At 53.0% G+C, this 21,118-nt stretch overlaps 1 protein-coding gene across 1 annotated transcript; it reads right to left on the reverse strand.

Moving 5' to 3' along the window:
- Positions 1–237: 237 nt before the first annotated feature.
- Positions 238–20,489, reverse strand: LOC122384547 (serine/threonine-protein phosphatase 6 regulatory ankyrin repeat subunit A-like; the record flags this gene model as incomplete). Its single annotated transcript, XM_043372078.1, has 14 exons — positions 20,456–20,489; positions 18,773–18,873; positions 18,394–18,477; positions 17,939–18,088; positions 17,314–17,514; positions 16,704–16,856; positions 16,048–16,254; positions 15,612–15,780; positions 14,939–15,067; positions 14,583–14,715; positions 2,393–2,501; positions 1,695–1,795; positions 819–1,023; positions 238–384 (listed from the first exon to the last, which is right to left on the reverse strand). Coding segments are annotated over exons 2-14 (1,815 nt in total), but the record flags the coding sequence as incomplete, so codon positions are not given.
- Positions 20,490–21,118: the final 629 nt, after the last annotated feature.

Consider the following 21,118-nt stretch of genomic DNA (forward strand, 5'->3'; position numbering starts at 1 on the left):
ATGAAAAACTACGCACCATCGGGCTCCTCGGGTTTTGTTGTTTGTTTGTTTGTTTGTTTGTTTGTTTGTTTGTTTGTTTGTTTGTTTATTGGAGCAAACAACAAAACCCGAGGAGCCCGATGGTGCGTAGTACTTTTTGTTCCAGTAGTGACAGCAGGCAGGGCAGGTTGCCGTGGGTCCTCCTAACCTTTTGTTCCAGCAGCGGCAGCAGGCAGGGCAGGTTGTCCCACACCTTACCTTTTGTTCCAGCAGTGAGAGCAGACAGGGCAGGTTGCCGCGCGCCGCCGCCAGGTGCAGCGCCGTCCGTCCGCGTCCCTCCAGCAGGTTGACGTTATCCATCACGGCCATTAGGTTCATCAGGTTGGCCTGGTGACCGTGGAACGCCTGCGGACACGCCGGGGGACGTCGGTGAGGGCAGGGGCGTATAGTGACGGAAAGAAACAGTTAAACATCGCTGACACTTGATAAGACAGAACCCCGCGGACGTAGAATTTGACTGACTGCCAGTTTTAGTGGGATGGCTCTCCAGTAAGGTGTGTTTGTGGTATGTGTCTGTGAATGCCAGGGGAGGGGAGGAGATAGCCCGTAGTTAGTTAGTATGGTACTCACTAGGTACTCACAGCCAGATGCAGGGATCTGGGCGCCGCCGAGTCACAGCCCTACCCCCAGACGGCGGTCCGCTGGGGTGTGTGTCTGTGTGTGTAGGGGGAGGTGCGGTACTCACAGCCAGGTGGAGGGGGCTGGGCGCCGCCGGCGGGTGTGTGACTCTGTGTCTATGTCTGTGTGTCAGTGTGTGTGTGGAGTAGTATGGTACTCACAGCCAGGTGGAGGGGACTGGGCGCCGCCGGCGGGCAGCGCTCCTCGCCGGCCGGCGGTCCCAGCACGGAGCACACACCGCGCGAGTCGAGCAGAAGGTCCAGCGCGGCGCGGTGGCCGGCGGCGGCCGCCAGATGGAGAGGTGAGCGGCCCTCCGAGTCCGGCTGGAGCGGGTCGGTGCCGCGCTGCAGCAGCAGCTGTACCGTCCTGTGACAGGTAACACAGTCACAAACACAGTCACAGCTGATACAGAGTAGCAGCTGCACCGTCCTGTGACAGTCACACGGTCACAGACACAGAGTCACAGGGCCAGCTGCTGGAGTTACAGTTCTCTGCTCACCTAAATAACCTCACTGACAGTGTGAGAGTCGCGGTCAAATTTAGTACAGAGAGCTACGACACATCAAAGATCACCCTTTCGTTTGAAAACACAGCACTAGGCGCGGCATTACCATTCACAATGCGCGCTCAGTGTTGAATGGCCCCGATCCGTACGGTACTCACCCAATGAACCAGACACGCGGGTGGGCCGCTGAACGTCATCAGAGCATATCATCACATCCTCCACGTCCCAGCCTGACCCGGACGGCGCATCCATAACCCTGACCCTGGTTGTGGATGGTGACCTGACCCTGACCCTGGTCACCAGACTCATGTCCCAGGAGGCAGAACCTGACCCTGGGGAAGATCCTGACCTTAAACAGAGGACCCCATGCCCAACACTGACCCTGGGAGTCTGATCCTCGGTCCAGACCTTGGGAGGCGGACCTGAGCCCAGACGCCGGGAGGCGGACCTGAATCCAGACCACAGGAAGCGGACCCCGCCCCTCGCCTGTGAGACAGACCCAGCCCCAGACCCCGACCCGGCGGATACGGACCTTCCGTCGGCGTCGGCGGCCGCGGCGCAGTAGAGCGGCGTGCGGCCGTGGCTGTCTGTGCACGAGACGTCGGCACCGGCCACCACCAGCGTCACAGCCACCTGAGGTAGGTAAAGGCGGTCAGGTAATGTCACCACCAGAATGGCATAGACATTCGATACGCAGCGACAGGTACTGCATTCAGACAGGCATAAGAACCGGCCAATTTAGCTGTCGACCGACTGACGGACGTTTTAAGTCGGACTGTGACTGTCGTGCTGTGACTGACTGTCCGACTGTGACTGACTGTCGTACTGTGACTGACTGTCGTACTGTGACTGACTGACTGACTGTCGGACTGTGACTGAGCGTAGGACTGTGACTGACTGTCGGACTGACACTGACTGACTGACTGACTGACTGACTGACTGACACTGACTGTCGGACTGTGACTGACTGACTGACTGACTGACTGACTGTCGGACTGACACTGACTGACTGACTGACTGACTGACTGACTGACTGACTGACTGACTGACACTGACTGTCGGACTGTGACTGACTGACTGACTGGCTGACTGACTGTCGGACTGTGACTGACTGACTGACTGACTGACTGACTGACTGACTGACTGACTGACTGACTGACTGACTGACTGACTGACTGACTGACTGTGACTGAGCGTAGGACTGTGACTGACTATCGTACTGTGACTGACCTCATAGTTGGCGCGCGCGGCCGCGTAGTGCAGCGGCAGACGACCCTGTTTATCGGCGGCACTGAGGTCGGCTCCCCGCGCCAGCAGAAGGCTCGTGCTGTCCTGGTTCCTGGCAGACGGAAACATACACACTCAGACAACACAAACATTTGTACAAACACACCACAAACTGAGGCAGAGAAATGCGGATGTGTGAAAGATACATAACACAAAAACTAGAGGGCGGCGCACACAACGAGCTGAACAATGAGCTATACACAGAGGATAAACAACATGCACTGTGAACGGTCGCTATGCTCCGTCGGAGAATCCGTCGTCGGAGAATCCGACAGAGCATAGCGGAGTCTCCTCATTAGCTTGATTTGGGGCTCGAATAGAGGGAGCGGAGGATGGCCAGCACGAGGAGGGAGGGAGGGGCAGAGGGGTGGGAGGAGACCCGAGTCGTGGCGCGGTTGACGACCCGGGTCCAGGGGGAGGGACCGGGCTTCGGCCGAGGCGAGATAAGACACGCACAGTACACAGGCCGCAAAACAGGTCGGGCAGTCCAAGGCGCGCGCTCAGAGGCGGCGGACAGTGCGGAAGGGTGGAAACGAAGCGACAGGCTGTGGAAAACGATCGTGCGGTCGCAGAGGTGACGGACAAAGCGAGAGAGTGGGAATCGAGCGTCGAGCTATGCGCTGTAAAACGAGCGAGCAGGAAAAGTAGACAAGGCCGGGAGACAGGTTTGTGGAGCGACAGAGTACCTGGTGCTCAGCAGAGGGGGACCAAGGGAGACGGACATGGCCGGTAAGTCAGGCTAGCGTGCTAGCGATACTAGTCATATAAGGAGCCTGCTGCCTGCATGGCTGACTCGCCGAAAAGTCAAGCGAATGGATTATGCTGATGCTGTGAACGAATCAATACCAGTGGGATAGACCGTTGTGCAGAGACGCACATGGCAGATGTGTGTGTCCAGAGTCGTTGATAGTGAATAACTGATACAATACCACCCGCTCTATCTGGGTATGAATGTATATACCGGCCCGTCGTCCATGTCAAAGTAACACAGAGCGGAGAACCAACATGTCTGAACCAAGTTGACCCAGTTAAATTCGCTGTTCGTCAGGTACGACAGAACCGTCCGTACCGACGCTGCTTATACACATGGCTGAATCGTGTGGGCTCATTAATGCGCCTGGTATGCCTGACCCATACCGGTGCAGAGCAGCAACAATCAACATGCATGAACCATGTAGACCCAGTTAAATTCACTGTTCATCAGGTACACGGGCTCATTTGGCGACCGGTTTGCCTGAACCATATCGCAGTAAAACTCGCTGTAAGTCAGATATGCCTGAACCATATCGACGCAGCGCCAAGCCACACATGCCTGAACTATGTGGGCTCATTGATGCGCCGGGGACGCTTGCACCGTATCGGTGCGGCAATGCAACATGCCTGATTCATGTTGACAGAGTGAAACTCGCTGTTCGTCAGATATGCCTGAACCATATCGACGCAGCTTCAAGCCACACATGCCTGAACCATGTGGGCTCATTTATGCGCCGGGTACGACTGCACCGTATCGGTGCGGCAATTCAACATGCATGAATCATGTTGACACCGTAAAACTCGCTGTTCGTCAGATATGCCTGAACCATATCGACGCAGCGCCAAGCCACACATGACTGAACCATGTGAGCTCATTTATGCGCCGGGTACGCCTGCACCGTATCGGTGCGGCAATGCAACATGCCTGATTCATGTTGAGGCACTGTAAAACTCGCTGTTCGTCAGATATGCCTGAACCATATCGATGCAGCGCCAAGTCACACATGCCTGAACCATGTGGGCTCATTTATGCGTCGGGTACGACTGCACCGTATCGGTGCGGCAATGCAACATGCATGAATCATGTTGACACAGTAAAACTCGCTGTTCGTCAGATATGCCTGAACCATATCGACGCAGCGCCAAGCCACACATGCCTGAACCATGTGGGCTCATTTATGCGCTGGGTACGCCTGCACCGTATCGGTGCGGCAATTCAACATGCATGAATCATGTTGACACTGTAAAACTCGCTGTTCGTCAGATATGCCTGAACCATATCGATGCAGCGCCAAGCCACACATGCCTGAACCATGTGGGCTCATTATGCGCCGGGTACGCCTGCACCGTATCGGTGCGGCAATACAACATGCATGAATCATGTTGACACATTAAAACTCGCTGTTCGTCAGATATGCCTGAACCATATCGACGCAGCGCCAAGCCACACATGCCTGAACCATGTGGGCTCATTCATGCGCCGGGTACGACTGCACCGTATCGGTGCGGCAATGCAACATGCATGAATCATGTTGACACAGTAAAACTCGCTGTTCGTCAGATATGCCTGAACCATATTGACGCAGCACCAAGCCACACATGCGTGAACCATGTGGGCTCATTTATGCGCCGGGTACGCCTGCACCGTATCGGTGCGGCAATTCAACATGCATGAATCATGTTGACACTGTAAAACTCGCTGTTCGTCAGATATGCCTGAACCATATCGATGCAGCGCCAAGCCACACATGCCTGAACCATGTGGGCTCATTTATGCGCCGGGTGCGCCTGCACCGTATCGGTGCGGCAATGCAACATGCATGAATCACGTTGACACAGTAAAACTCGCTGTTCGTCAGATATGCCTGAACCATATCGACGCAGCGCCAAGCCACACATGCCTGAACCATGTGGGCTCATCTATTCGCCGGGTACGCCTGCACCGTATCGGTGCGGCAATTCAACATGCATGAATCATGTTGACACAGTAAAACTCGCTGTTCGTCAGGTATGCCTGAACCATATCGACGCAGCGCCAAGCCACACATGCCTGAACCATGTGGGCTCATTTATGCGCCGGGTACGCCTGCACCGTATCGGTGCGGCAATGCAACATGCCTGATTCATGTTGACAGAGTAAAAGTCGCTGTTCGTCAGATATGCCTGAACCATATCGACGCAGCGCCAAGTCACACATGCCTGAAGCATGTGGGCTCATCTATGCGCCCGGTACGCCTGAACCGTACCGATGCGGCGATTCAACATGCATGAATCATGTTGACACGGTAAAACTCGCTGTTCGTCAGATATGCCTGAACCATATCGACGCAGCGCCAAGCCACACATGCCTGAACCATGTGGGCTCATTTATGCGCCGGGTGCGCCTGAACCGTACCGATGCGGCGATTCAACATGCACGAATCATGTTGTCAGTTAAATTCGCTGTTCGTCAGGTATGCCTAAACCATATCGACGCGGCGCCCCGCCTGACTAAGATGGAGCCAATGACGCTATTCGTTGGGTGCCGGGTGACGTCACCAGAACAAATGCACACATCGAAGCATTGTCGCCGTGATGGCCGCCGGGGAGTGCCAGTTGTGTTTCCGCGGACGGGGCTCCCCCCACCCATTCCGCTGCGCGCGCCCACCAGTCGGGCGGCCAACACTCGGCCGTCAGCAGTAATAGAGCCGTTACGTCACGTTGTGACACCGCCGCCGGGCGTCGCGGCGTGTAAAACCACCGCCAGTTCACGAGGGGGAGGGGAAGGCGCGGGAGGGACGCAGTGGTCACCTCTGTGGGGTCAAGTGGTTGACCTTTTGTCCGATAACACTGGGGAGGGACCCACGACTCCAGCAGTCGGTCGGGATCTATTTGCACAGGATAACCCCTCACGCAGTCAGGCAGGACAATGGACGCAGCGCCCATTTAAGCGCCCGGAATGCCTGAACCATATCGGCGTGAGGAAGCGATTGATCATGCATGAACCATGTTGACCCAGTTCAATCACTGTTCGTCGGATACGACTGAGCCGTACCGACACGGCTTACAAGCCACACGCGCCCGAATCACTTGAGCTCATTCGTGCGCCCAGTCTGCCTGACCCATATCGGCGTGAGAAATTGATCTATCAAACATGCATGACCCAGTTTGACCCAGTTAAATTTGCTGCTCGTCAGGTATGCCTGAACCGTACCCCGGTATGCCTGAGCCTTATCGGCGTGAAGAATCGATTGGCCAAATATGCATGAATCATGTTCACCCAGTTAGAATTCGCTATTCGTCAGGTATGCCTGAACCGTACCGACGCGGCTACAAGACACACGCGCTTGAATTACGTGGGCTCATTCATACAACCGGTATGCCTGAAACATATCGGCGTGAGGTCACATCGACGCGGCTCCCAGCCACACATGCCGGAATCATGTGGGCTCATCTATGTACCCGGTATTCTGACACGTATCGGCGCGGCAATGCAACATGCATGAATCATTTTGACACAGCTAAATTCGTTGTTCGTCAAGTATGCCTGAACTATATCTAAGCGGCTCCCAGCCACACACGCCCGAATCATGTGGGCTTCCCTACACCGGTTCTCTGATCCGTATCGATACGGAAATTCAGCATGCATGATCATGTTGACACAGCTAAATTCGTTGTTCGTCAGGCATGCCTGAACCATATCTACGTGGTTCCCAGCCACACACGCTTGAATCATGTGGGCTCACATACGCCGGTTCTTTGACCCGTATCGATGAGGCGATTCAACATGCATGAATCATGTTGACAGTTAAATCCGTCGTGCGTCAGGTACGTCTAAACCATATCGACGCAGTTCCCAACCAAACATGCCTGAATCATGCGGGCCCATTTATGCGCCCGGTATTCTAACACGCATCGGTGCGGCGATTCAACATGCATGAATCATGTTGACACAGTAAAATCCGTAATGCGTCAGGTATGCATGAACCATATGCCTGAATCATGTGGGCTTATTTAGGCGCTCGGTACGCCTGACCAGTAGCGGTGCGGCAATTCAACATGCATGAATCATGTTGACAGTTAAATGCGTTGTTCGTCGTGATGCCTCAATCATATCTACGCGGCCCTCAGCCAAAAATGCCTGAATCATGTGGGCGGCTGGATTACGCGCCCGGTTCTCCGACCCGTATCGGTGAGGCGATTCAACATGCATGAACCATGTTGACAGTTAAATTAGCTGTTCGTAAAGTATGCATGAACCATATCGACACGGCTCCAAGCCACACATGCCTGAACCATCTGGGCTCATCTACGCGTCCGGTATTCTGACACGTATTGGTGCGGCAATTCAACATGCCTGAATCATGTTGACACAGTAAAACTCGCTGTTCGCCAGGTATGTCTGAACCATATCGACGTATCGACGCAGCACCAAGCCACACATGCGTGCACCACGTGGGCTCATTTATGCGCCAGTTACGCCTGAACCGTATCGGGGAGGCAATTCAACATGCCTGAACCATGTTGATCCATTAAAAACTCGCTTTTCGTCAGGTATGCGTGAACCATATCGACGCAGCACCAAGCCACACATGCGTGAACCATGTGGGCTCATTTATGCGCCCGGTACGCTTGAACCCACCTGAACCGTATCGGTGAGACACTTCACAACATGCCTGAACCATGTTGACCCATTACAAAACTCGCTGTTCGTCAGGTATGCGTGAACCAAATCGAAGCAGCACCAAGCCACAAATGCGTGAACCATGTGGGCTCATTTATGCGCCAGTTACGCCTGAACCGTATCGGAGAGGCAATTAAACATGCCTGAACCATGTTGATCATTACAAACTCGCTGTTCGTCAGGTATGCGTGAACCATATCGACGCAGCACCAAGCCACACATGCGTGAACCATGTGGGCTCATTTATGCGCCCGGTACGCTTGAACCGTATCGGTGAGGCACTTCCACATGCCTGAACCATGTTGACCCATTAACAATTTATGGAACAATGGCAATTATAAGCGGTAGCGAATAAGGAGATGGGCAAACCATTAACCAATGCTGTGTGCATAGAACTGCGGTCGCTCAGCGCGGCCATCGCCGAACAGGCGCACGTAGACGCTTGGCTCCGCGTCGACTTTAGACGCTTGGCTCCGCGCCGACTTGGACTTTGCCGTCGCTGGGGAATAACACACCCTAAGGACACCTGGCGACCCCGTTTTGCACCAGGCGCCAGGCCACCGGCAGCATGACGTCCACTGGTCCATGCATATCGACAGCAGCACGGCTTCGGATGGTGTCAATAAAAAGGACGCAATGGCGGTGCCAGTCAAACATGTCAATTTCAAATATCGCCGTCTAGCGCTCGTCAAACGCGAAAGTGGATATGAGGGTGGTCTGTGGCCACGGTGGTGCTATTGGTTCTGGACGGCCGTTGCGGTAATAAAGCTACACCCCCAGAAAACCGACAAACAAGAGAGGGACCGTGGGACGGGCCCGTCCGTCCCGTAGTCGGACGTCGGACGGGGAGGAAAGTGAGGGAGAGAGAGAGGAGAGAGAGAGAGAGGGGGAGGGAGAGGAGAGAGAGAGAGAGAGAGAGAGAGAGAGAGAGAGAGAGAGAGAGAGAGAGAGAGAGAGAGAGAGAGAGAGAGAGAGTGGGGAGAGAGGGGGGGGGGTTCGTCGACATGGGGAAGGGAAGTGTTCGTCAGTGTGTGCGGACGCTAGAAAAGGGGACCTGGCGTAACTCATAACACTAATCGCCGCGTCGGCGGGCCGATGGGAAGTGCAAACAGCAGACAGACGGACACGGCAGGCTATGGAACTGCGAACAAAACACTGTTCATGCCGAACGTCGTGTGCATTGCCAACAATCAGGATACCTATATAACCGCGTACATTCTGCTCCGTTGGCGAGTTTGGCGTCTTGTTATCGATCATGATATGAACGATAACGCGATTTGGGTGCAGACGGCCATTAACAGCCAATACTGGACAACAGATCTGGGGAGCGTACGGTATGAGACACCCTAATCAGTAATAGGGCCCACCTATTAGCTTGATTTGGGGCTCGAATAGAGGGAGCGGAGGATGGCCAGCACGAGGAGGGAGGGAGGGGCAGAGGGGTGGGAGGAGACCCGAGTCGTGGCGCGGTTGACGACCCGGGTCGCGAGTTACCTAAGTGTGGAACTACAAGTCGATTCTAGGGCTCTGATTGGTGACTTTGGTCGGGGGATGACGCTTATAGCATGACGTCACTCGCGTACTTGGCCGGACCAACGGCGCGGCGCAGGCGCGCCGAGCCAAACCAGAGGCTCTCAAACTCAATTGCACAGATCCTCCGCATTGAATGGCGAAACTTCGGCGAGTTCGCTTGAGTTTGGAAGCCCCTGCCAGAGAACTGTAGACGGCCGGATTATTTGCTGGACAGTGGGCAGCGCAGATGGTGATTGAGGGTGCCAAAAAGATGATAGGGAAAAAGGGGTTGAGACTTGAGCAGTGAATTATAAGCCTGTTGCATAGCTGAGTGGTAAATTGTAAAATACAAGGTTTGAAGAGATGCAGTGTAGTTTAGCCGACTCAGGGGCATTCTGCCGAGTTATGTAAGGCGGAAGGGTCGCAACTCGCAAGTCGTTTGTTTACATGATTGCCTGATTAAAATGTAAAGCGTAGGTACCTAATGTTTAGTTGATAATACAGCGAGGTTGGGCATCTGCTCAATCCATTTCTTCTCTGCAATAGTGCATTCGCCACTGTAATTCATTGTAAGAGGCACTGGGCTGCGCCGCCTGTTCATTATTCCGAAACCACCAGTGAATTGTCACAGTCACTCACAACAATACGAATCGTTCAGTCGTGCGCTGGGGGTCCGCCAAGTTTGAGTGTGCTGCAGAATGCAGACTGGACCGCCGAGAATATAACACTTCCGTCTCCCTGGGCGAGCGGCGCATTGGAGCCGAAGGAAACTGCTTCAGTTTTTTTTTTGTGGGGAAGATACCCATGTTTGAAAATTATGTTCTGGAATGATGCGATAAGGAAAAGGACGGTTTCTTGAATTGAGGGCTGTGGAGAAGAAGCAGATTTTCTCATTTGCTACCCGATACAACGCGAAAAGACGCAAATGTTACACATTGGGCTTAATAAGTCTAATAAAAGATAAGGGACTTCGTGAATCATGCCTAACTGACTGCGACCCAGTTATTTGCCACTGCAGGTAGGTACTAGGTAGGTAGATACTCATTTGTAAACAGAGCGTTCCACCAACCCTCGCCAGAAATTCAATCAGCAGTTGCTTATCTTAAAACGTTTGAGTGCACCTAACAACCTTTAAAAATGACGTCCTCCCTTTCAGTGGTTCGTTCGAAGACACAAAGCCAGAATCAGCCAAGCAATATAGGAATCCATTCCGCAGTGTGTCGACTGTCGGATGTGCCCATCCACATAGCATAGCACACACTGCTAAATGCAGGTACGCTCACCTACACATTAGGTATTCGAAGGACTTGATAGCTCATACACATGGAAGAAACGCATGAAATGTGATTAATAGCTGCAGCAGAAGTTTGGCGTCCGATGCCTCTTCGCCAAGTTAAGACCATGCCAATCTCGGCTAGTCTGCCGCCGCGCCGGCACTGGCCGTGGTGTGACGTCATCCGGCCGGCTCGGCGCTGGGTAGTTCCACACTTAGGTAACTCGCACCCGGGTCCAGGGGGAGGGACCGGGCTTCGGCCGAGGCGAGATAAGACACGCACAGTACACAGGCCGCAAAACAGGTCGGGCAGTCCAAGGCGCGCGCTCAGAGGCGGCGGACAGTGCGGAAGGGTGGAAACGAAGCGACAGGCTGTGGAAAACGACCCCCTCCCACCCTCCCCAATAGCAACTTTTAATCCAAAAATACTGTCCTATAGACACACTCGTCGTCGGCCTAAGTCTTGTTATCGATCATGATATGAACGATAACGCGATTTGGGTGCAGACGGCCATTAACAGCCAATACTGGACAACAGATCTGGGGAGCGTACGGTATGAGACACCCTAATCAGTAATAGGGCCCACCTCTCCTCATCAGGAGTCTCCCTCAAGGCCCATTCATTATATGACACCCATTCAGTGTTCACTACACATGAATGGTGATTAAATCAGGAGTTATAAAAAGGCGTAAACACACAGATTATGACATAGGATGCGGCATGAGGAGGGTCTGTGGTTAAAAGCAAACAGGTCCGTCGGTTGGTAACTGACATTAATGGGCTTCATATTCAAAGCTGCGTGTTGACTGCGTTTAAATAAACAACCCAGTTCTCATAGAAATGCCGCTGCTTTTAGCGCATGATAAAGTCGAGGGTAAGGTAATGAAACAAAACAGGCCATTATCTTTAATCTTATGTACATAAATCGATATCAGTTGCGACTTGGGATCGGGTTTAATTCGGCTTGAAACCAACGAAATATGGTCGAACTGCTCGGATAACACGAAAGCAATGCATAGATTCTGAGTCGGGATGAAAATAAAACTAAAAACCCAACTATGAGGAACTTCACGACAATTTCCATATAAACAGGGTTGAAGGCAGACTATAACTTTCCGCATCAGACAAAGAAAAGACAACGCAAGGAAAAAAGAAGTCCAATAACGGAGTGAGAATGCACCGAATTGTGTTACTTGGTTATCGCGTGATACAAAATTGGAAAGCAATTGTAAGACAACGGTACGCTTGGAACGAATCGGAGCGTCAGTTTCTCATGTTGTATGATGGGCAGATGCAATTCATGATCAAAACAACCATTTTATCACACTACTTATAGCTGTCACAAGGCCAGTCAGCAAGCAACATGGGTGAAACACCAACCGTACGTGAGAAGGTGTTGATGTTAGCCATAGCCATCCCATCAAACACGCTTCATTGTGCGGAACTAAACTGAAAGAACAGTGTAAGGGCACATCACAAAACAGCGATGAAATCCATGGCCAGAAGATGCAGCCTCTAGCTAGACTCGTACGGAGCGCTAAGCACATCAAAACAAACCGGAAAGGTCGTTCAAATATGGGTGGGGTGGGTAGGAGCGTAAATTATACATAGACCACACCTAGCGAACAGGCAGATGTTTATTTAGCACCCGGCTTCAGTTCCAGTCGCTGGCTTTGGCTTGTGGTTCATAACAGGCAAAGGCTATGACAAAAATAGACAGCGAGGAGTGCATCTGGGAACCGAGCTGTCTGGACGTACGACCATTGTGAAAGGTTGTGGGAAACATGTTACTAATCACCAGTGTCTAAGGCAACATGTGTTAACCGATCACATAGACATTCTGAGGCAAACTGTGTTGATTTCCGTACCATAAAACATATTATCTGTGAAAGCAGGGCGATAGAAGGTGGTCAGCTGCAGCCTGCAACTACCATCGAGGATTGCCGGCAATGCACCCAAGACTGGGCTACTACAGAATATGACTACACCGGGACTAGAAAGGGAAGGTCGGGTAGGGATAACACTCGGTCACAGCAAACGGTCACACAGAGAGGACGCACACCTCACGCGAAATTAGGTAGATACGACCTGGTGAGAGCGGCAGTGGGCAGTCGGCACCGCCATCGGATCCCTGCGGCACACAGCGTTTGATAGCCTCCCATTTCTCTGTGACTAATTCACAAGAGGCCACGGTCTATATCATAACGTAATTCGACAGCCATCTAATCCAGTTTCATCACGCGACCGTTCAGGGGGCCACTACTGCTACCTGTGTGCGGTGTGACCGGCCGCCGTATTATGGTATATCGGCCCGCGGTACGCCGCCAGCTCGGTCGCCGGGTCCCCCGGCCGCAATAGGCCGGCGGCCAATATCCGTTCCGGATTGGCAGTGACCATAAATCGGACAGCCGCCGGCGGAGTGGCCAGGTGCCGCGCGGCGGCCGGTCGCGCGGAGCGCCCTGGGACCGGAGGGCGGTCACATCCTGATGGTCTCACGGACCGCGACAATTGTCTGTTATACCTCAGAGCCCGTACCAATGATACTTTTTTATCCGACAGTCCGCAACATATGGAACAGATCAATCTGTTTTACCTAATAGATTGCACAATCCACCTTCTTTACTCTACAGATCGCAACAACCACCAATTAAACTTCAGAGAACACAACAATGATTATTTTTAACTCGAAGGAAGCATCAAGCGAAGCATCCGCATGTGAACAGACACACAACATCGGGCACTGTGCTCAAGTAAAACACAAACGCACAAGCATCGCGCTACCTGAGTAGACTAAACAATTTACATTTGTGGGACCGAACCTTAACACCTAAAATCCATCAGTGTGCCATGTCCTGACCCGTCCGCCCCCCCCCCCCCTCTACACACACCGAGCCCACCTCTAGAAATACCCACAGCTCAGCCGTACGGCGCTTCGTCAGCTACGCTATATCACAACCCCGCAGAGTATGTATTCATGGCGCAGCGTGGTTCGGAGTAGCGGCACGGCCGGCCGGGGACGCCGCGGGTCATATACGGCCGTTACTGGCCGTGGAGTAACGCTGTCACGGGCCGTCCGTCACCCTCACTGTGCTGACAGTGCAGCCAGGCCGCTGACAGGACAGCCCAGCCGCTGACAGCACCAATCAGGCGGGCGCTCAGCGCCAGCAGAGGTCACCGCTCATGCCCGAGAACTACCCACGGGGGAGCCGAGGTGTGGTAGTGTGACAGCTGCTGACAGGCTATATCCAAGGTTACCCCGTGAGTAGCTCGGCGGCGGTTCGTGAACCGGGCGCCACTGGGTACAAACCGTTTGGAGTTGGTTTCGGGATCGTGCCGCGGCAAAGACCCCCATTCCCGGTCCTAATGTCCAGCGGGCCGCCCTCTCCATCACTAAGTTTGTCGTCACCCGGCGCCTTTCGATGGTTTCGTACCCCCGGGGGGGCGGCGCTGGCCGGCCGGCCGGGCGCCGGTCCAAGTCCGGCGGCTCACAGCCGTTGGTTGGGCGACCCGGAACTGCCAGTCCTCCGCCCCACCCGGGCCCCGCGGGCGGACAAAGTTCCGCGGCCGGCCGGCCGTACAGAGAGGTCCCCGGGTCCGCCGGTGACAGCACTGGTGGGAACTCGCCCACAGCACCGGAAATGCGGGCTTTGTAAAAAGGAATGCAGCCGGAAACGGTGCTTGTAAGCTAGCAATTTAGGTAGCTGACAAAAACAAGCCCCAGAAGACTCTCATTTAGCCAGGTCCAAATTACCGCCTAGATCAAAACCAACCATTAACGGGAGGCGATCAGCAAATTAAATATGGAAGAAGCGCGGGAAAATGGCAGGAAAATACTGATCAGGTTGGAAAGTTTTGATGGTCCGACTACCCCATGACCACACTGAGAATATCGCCGGTCTGGCCCGCGCCTCGTGCAGCGCTCGGTACATACCCTTTGTGCGCGGAGAGGTGGAGCGCGGTGCGTCCCAGGCTGTCCGTGGCCCGGATGTCCACGCCGAGCTCCAGCAGCTGTTTCACGCAGGCGGTGAACCCGTTCAGTGCGCCCAGGTGCAGCGGCGTCATCCCTGGCGGAGGGAGGCGGTGGATAATGGTTTAACGACATATATTCATGCAAAAACAGTCATAACTTAAAGCACAAAGGCTTCGTAGTTGGTCTTCTAACGGACTGAAGCGGTCGCAGCAATGTTAATTCCCCCGACGATCGCATGAACTGATAGATCTACAATTAAACGTGCCGTTCGCCCCGAGCTGAAGTCGCCGTTCGTCGTAATTAGAACTGCCACTTACCGTCCGGTCCAGCTCTGTTGACGTCGGCACCGTGCTGGAACAGCGTCTTCACGAGGACGTCGTGCCCGCAGGCGGCGGCCAGGTGGAGCGGGGAGCAGCTGCGGGCGTCCAACGCGTCCACCTCGGCGCCTGGCGGCGAGCGAGGGAGGTAGAAATCGGCAGTCCAACATGAAGACCGAAGGGGAAGCGATGGGGAGAACGCGAGACAGAAATCATAAGTCGAACATAAAGGCAAGCTGAACATTGCTTGCAGATCATGAATAAATAGACACTGCATGGCCCTTGTTTAATAGTAATTTGACGCTATGTCATCGGAATATAACTAAGTACACCAATGGAAACGGCCCACGATCTATGGACTATGATTCAACACATCTCTCGCTCAAGGCCTCGTGTCCGAATAGCTAGCGACAAAACAGCTAGTGTCATTTGAGCTAGTACGTTTGAGCTAGTGCTACAAAAGAGCTAGTGATGTAAAAGCTAATGTTAAAAGAGCTAGTAACTTATAAGAGCTAGTCCCAAGGAGAGCTCGCTCAAGGCGGTAGAGCCTCACGTTGCAACATCGCCCTCCTCTTTCATCAGACTGATAACTGCCTCCGGAGTCCGGAGACACATACTCTCCCTCCCACCACAACGCCACTCTATTTCCGACAGTGCCTCTGGGCGGACCCACCTCTGTTGAGCAGCAGCCGGGCCCGCTGGAACCGGCCGTGCATGGCCGTCATATGCAGTGGTGTCAGTCCGGCCGGCGCGGCGGCCGAGCGAGGGTCGGCGCCGCGGCTCAGCAGCAGTTTGACGCAGTCCAGACCGCGCGTGGTGGCAGCGGCCAGGTGCAGCGCCGTCTGAGGCGCAGCGAAGGGCGGAGGGGCAGGTCAGGTCATCCGGACAGCAGGCAGCGGATACAGGGGAGCGGCAGGCCACAGAGCGGTAAATCGGGTCACCAGGTCAGCCGAGACTCTGACCGTGTTCGTCTCCCGTCTGGCTTGCTCCAAGCAGTCGGTCGCATCCCTATCCTCCCTCCCATCTGACATCCAGTCGGTGGTCTGTCCATTTCTCTCTGTCCTTCCTCCTCTCTCGCCTGCCCCCGCCGGTCGGTGGACCTCCCTCACCTGTCCGCGGCGGTCGGTGGCCTGCACGTTGGCGCCGGCCGCCAGCAGACACCGCAGAGTGTCCAGCTGTCCGTGTACAGCCGCCGTATGCAGCGGGGTACCACCGGACGCGCAGGCCGCCCCCGTGTCCACGCCGGGCGCCGCCAGCAGCAGGTCCAGGGAGGAGCCGTGGCCGGCGGCCGCCGCACAGTGCAGCGGGGTGCACATCTGGACATGGGCGGACAAAGGACGGGCGGTCAGAGAAGTGGCGGCACACCAGACTACATACAGTCGGTATGAGTAGACACATTGCCAGGCAGGTTGTGATGCAGGCCCAGTCTGAATAAGCTCAACAGGGAGCGTTACAGTATCCAAACAAAGAACTTGACTGAACAGCAAGTTCGCTGTGGCTACCCAATCGAAAAATGATTGTCCAAGTCACTTAAGTATTTGTGCGTTTTTGCACGTTATGTAAGTATTTCAGCCTCCTTATAGCCTCTATCAATGTGGATGCTTTATGAACATCAAATCAAAGCGACCGAAACATCAGTTCGTATCATTGTCTAAACTGTCACTTCCGTTCCGCTGCTGTCGTTTCTGGGCTCTGAAATTAGCCACGTCTCTCCCAGCACGACACCCGTCTCCGGCAGCACAACACTCGTCTCCGGCGGTCTGACCTTTTTGTCTCCGACGTTGACGTCCGCGTTGCGGTCGAGCAGCAGTCTGACGACCCGCTCTCGGTCCTGGCTGGCGGCCAGGTGGAGCGCGCGCCGGCCGCGCTTGTCGTGCGCGTTCACGGCGGCGCCGCGATCCAGCAGAAGCTGCACCATCTGTGGAGGGGAGGCGGATCAGCGGCGGGACGGAGGCGGGAAGGAGGCGAGGCGGAGGCGGGGCAGGGCCGGCACACAACGAAACAGGGCGGTCAGGCGTGACACGGTCAGGGAGGGACAGGAGGGGACCAAGGCAAGCCAGAGGAGGGTAGGGACAGGTACGCACACGGCGTCATGAAATTACCGGCGCGTTGGTTAAAAATGCATAAAGAAACGTAAAACCAACAGTGATACTGGGTTCATTTTACAGCCGTCAAAATAAGCTAGTAAAGTAATTATACTCTTTACTATACGACCCACCGTTATAGACGTGTTTCTTCTCGGTTCCCCTTCACCAAAGATCATACCGCACCAGTAGGGCCCTATACTAACCTCGACCCGTCCGTGGTAGGCGGCGTGGTGGAGCGGCGTCCAGCCGGCGCGGTGGGGTGGGTGGGTGGGTAGGTGGGTTACTGACCTCGACCCGCCCGTGGTAGGCGGCGTGGTGGAGCGGCGTCCAGCCGGCGCGGTCCGTGGTACTGACGGTACTCAGCAGGTCGGCCAGCAGCTCAGCAATCTCCACGGCGCCAGAGATGGCGCACTTGTGCAGCGGCGTCTGCCACAGCTTGTCCCGCACCATGATGTCGCTCTCGTGCTGCAGCAGCATCAGCGCCGCCCCCTGCCGAGGTCGGGACGGGGGCGTCAGATCGGCGGCTCACGGCGGACCGCACACAGCTATGTACCTACCACGGATGTCTGTGTGTGGTAACACTACACACAGACCGACCAGCGCTACACACTGCGACCGTGTTTGGAGAGATACTGACGACTCCATTTACCAGACACTGTGGGTAACAAACGCCATCGCCGTCTGTTCCGAACGACACCAAATAACGACCCAAAGCCCAGCTGATAAGTATCAAAGAATGCAACAGATCCAAATGAGCGTCCAAACGCTCCCTCATTTAAATGACAACGATGAAATATTTGACAGAATCGGTTAACAACCATTAATTGTTACAGAAGACAGTCATGGAGTGGCGTCTCCAACTGAGAAAACTGTGAAGTAGTCCGAGCGGCGTCTCCGGCCGTCCAACACTGACCGACTGTCCCTGGAGGCAGGCCCAGTGCAGCGGGGTGGCCCACTTGCTGTCCTTGGCGTTGACGCGCGCCCCGTTCAGAAGGAGCGCCTCGGCAATCTCAGCGTGACCGCAGAACGCGGCCGCGTGCAGCGGGGTGCGCTGCTCAGCGTCCTGAGGGGACACAGAGACACTGTTAGATGAGAGGGGTTGGTTTGGTACTGCCATAGCTGAGGAACTTGGCCCTAGTTCTGAGGGAGAGGGGAGGCTAACATATACAGCGATGACAGCCTTCGAGTCTGTGAGTTAAGCAAGTGGGTGGTGAGGTTGCTGGTCTTCTGTGTCACATCCATTAGCTTTGTTCTGCTCTGCACTCAATCTCTTCCCAATATCATTCAAGTAGGTATGCCACTTCTCTAGGTGGTTGACAGGATGTACCAGCCTAGCTGGCAAAGCTGAGGGAAAGCCATCTGTCTCACCTGATAGTTGGCGTCCCCGCCATCGAGCAGGACCTGCAGGACCTCTCCCAGGTCGCCGCGAAACACACTCTGCATAAGCTCCGGCTGAGGGCCAGTAGGGTGTTTGAGTCAATGATGTTGTGCCTAGGGCAACTAAAAGTACAGATGCACAAACCAATTTAAACCTGTGATTATCCAGAAACACAGCTGCTAATGACCAATAAGTAACACTGCTTTTTGACAATAGTGAATAGTGCAAGACAGAGCTTAGCATGCTAAAAGCATTGAGTACTGTCACTGTTAGTGATTGACAATCACTAACAGTTGCAGAACTCAGGCACATAAATATAATTGATTTTACAAATGATTTAAAGTAACAGTTTTGGAAGGTTTGACTTACCTCATCATCAAATTCAAGGAAGACCATTTTAATTTTTGAAGTGGAAGAAAGTGCAAACAACTAAAAATATGTCAAGCTTCAAAATAGACACACATATTCACCTGAAATTAAAAGTATATGTAAATGGATGCCTGTAGGTAAATAAGTCATGATTCATGATACAAGTAAGTAGCTAGGTACTGACCTTCTTACTGAAAATATTATACTAATAGTTTACTGCACATCTCAACTATTCAACTACCTCAACCTACGTCCTACAGTCCATTCAGTTCTAATTATGCACCTAAGGGCCAAGGCGAGCAGCCTGAAACTTGGAAGTGAAACATTTGAAACTATTTTTACATGCAAGAAATGGAAAATACCACAAACTGACAGTCATATCCTATTATGGGGTCTCAACTTGAACTGATCACCAAAGCCCAAAGGTTGGTTCAGTTCAAGACTATAATCCACAGAGCCATCCTGATTGATCATGAATTGGTGGAACCTGAGCTCTGTTCAGTCACTGTTTTTATATCAGCGTGCTCTCGGTTATCCCCATATACGGAAGTTATTGCTGGAAGTTATATAAAGAACTGTATTGACAATCGCCGACACTCCACAAACACAGTAGTGGCTGTTCCGTGTCGTAAGTCACGAAGTAAAAACAATGCGATACGTAGGTAGATGGGCATAAAAGAAACATACGCTCACGTCATTCACCACTTTCACACAGATCTTAGGCCTGTCCCCCCGCGGAGTCCCCATTACGCTGTGACCAAACAGTGCCCAGGGCGCTGTTCGCTACCAGTTTATTATCAGCAGGCTGTGAGCATGCTGCTATTTCTTGGCTCCTCATTGGTAAAATTCACTTGGTCTCTTCATCTGACTGATGAGAGGCCAAGAAGCACCAGCAATAACTTCGGCATTAGTAGAGCAGACGTCACACGAAGGTTTTCCAACTGAGGAGAGGCGCTGTAGGTTTGTAGGCTGTAGGGTAGGTTTGTAGGTTGTAGGTTTGTAGGTTGTAGGTTAGGTTAGGACGTAAGTTTTCCTAGAAAGAAGCACCGGGTATGGCGCCTCTCTTTGGTTGGAATACCTTCGTGTAACGTCTGCTCTACTAATACCATAACTTCTTTATATGGAAAAACAGACAGCATGCTGATTAAAAACAGCAACTGAACAGAGCTCTGGTTTTGAACCAATCAAGTCTGACTTCTGAGTCAAGTTGAATCCCAAAATTTGTAGATTTGGGTGGGAAATGACATCCAAATTGATTTTCCCCTCTGACGCCCAAGTTGAAGCTGAAATATAATTTTGGGACGGCAGACGCTGGTCATGTCATAAAATCATTGTCATGGGTATGGAAATGACCAAAAACAACATTTACCATTAGTCATTCTTTCACATTACCAGTGTAAAACGTTAAAGTACTGAAAAGAAAAATGCAAGCAAGGCAGCCTCAGAATGAGCTTGAGCTCCAGCTCAAATCTGATTCAATCAAGATTCAGTAAATCAAGATTCAAGGCCTGAATGCTGATGAATAGAATGTTCGTCAAATTCGCAAAAAGCTTATCCGAAATTGAGTTCAATTGTACTAAATCATGAAAGCCTATTACAAATTTGATGTGTAATGTCTTTGTAGTTACTGTGGACATAAAACAATTAAAATCTAAGCAAAAAGAATCCGAGCACGACACAGACCGCAGCGCCATTTAGGTGCCTTTTGAATGAATTTGGTACAAAAGCAGATGAAGATAGTGCGAAACTCGGCAGCTAGGCATGAATTTGGTAGCACATTTGATGGTAGATGAGCGTGAAGGAATGTTTTACTCGTTGAAGGATTTAGTGCCGTTGTACAAAACATACCCCTTTATAATTTTGCATGAATTTTGGATTGCTTTTTGGAATAGCGTATTGCAAATGAAAGATATGCCCTTTTTCTTATAGCTAGCATATGAGATATGTTCCGAAAAAAAACTGACAGACCGGCAAAATCAAAGCCATATACCTGATACCGTGTACACGCCTGCCACGGCTCATACGGCTGTATGAATACGATGAGCTATAGCACAGGGCATTGCTGGTAGCTCACAGCCTATATAGCCATAGCGGTAGCTCATTCATTACAGAGGGCCAGGCCAGGTATCATCTTATTGATGAGGGCTCGATTTAGACTGCCGAGGTGTACCACTACCAGCCCCTAAAGAGAAAATGAAGGGCAGCATCGACGCTGGTAGCTCGCGTCACACAGAGTAGAGCTGCAGGTGCAAAGCAGCACCTATGAAAGGTCACCGTGGCCAAGGCCGCGACACTTCGGGCGTCCGTTTCACGGAGAGCTCCGTACCGAGTACCGGCGGGCGACGA

Source organism: Amphibalanus amphitrite, unplaced genomic scaffold (genome assembly GCF_019059575.1).
Source record: "Amphibalanus amphitrite isolate SeventyFive unplaced genomic scaffold, NRLGWU_Aamphi_draft 000193F_arrow, whole genome shotgun sequence".
Classification (NCBI taxonomy): domain Eukaryota; kingdom Metazoa; phylum Arthropoda; class Thecostraca; order Balanomorpha; family Balanidae; genus Amphibalanus; species Amphibalanus amphitrite.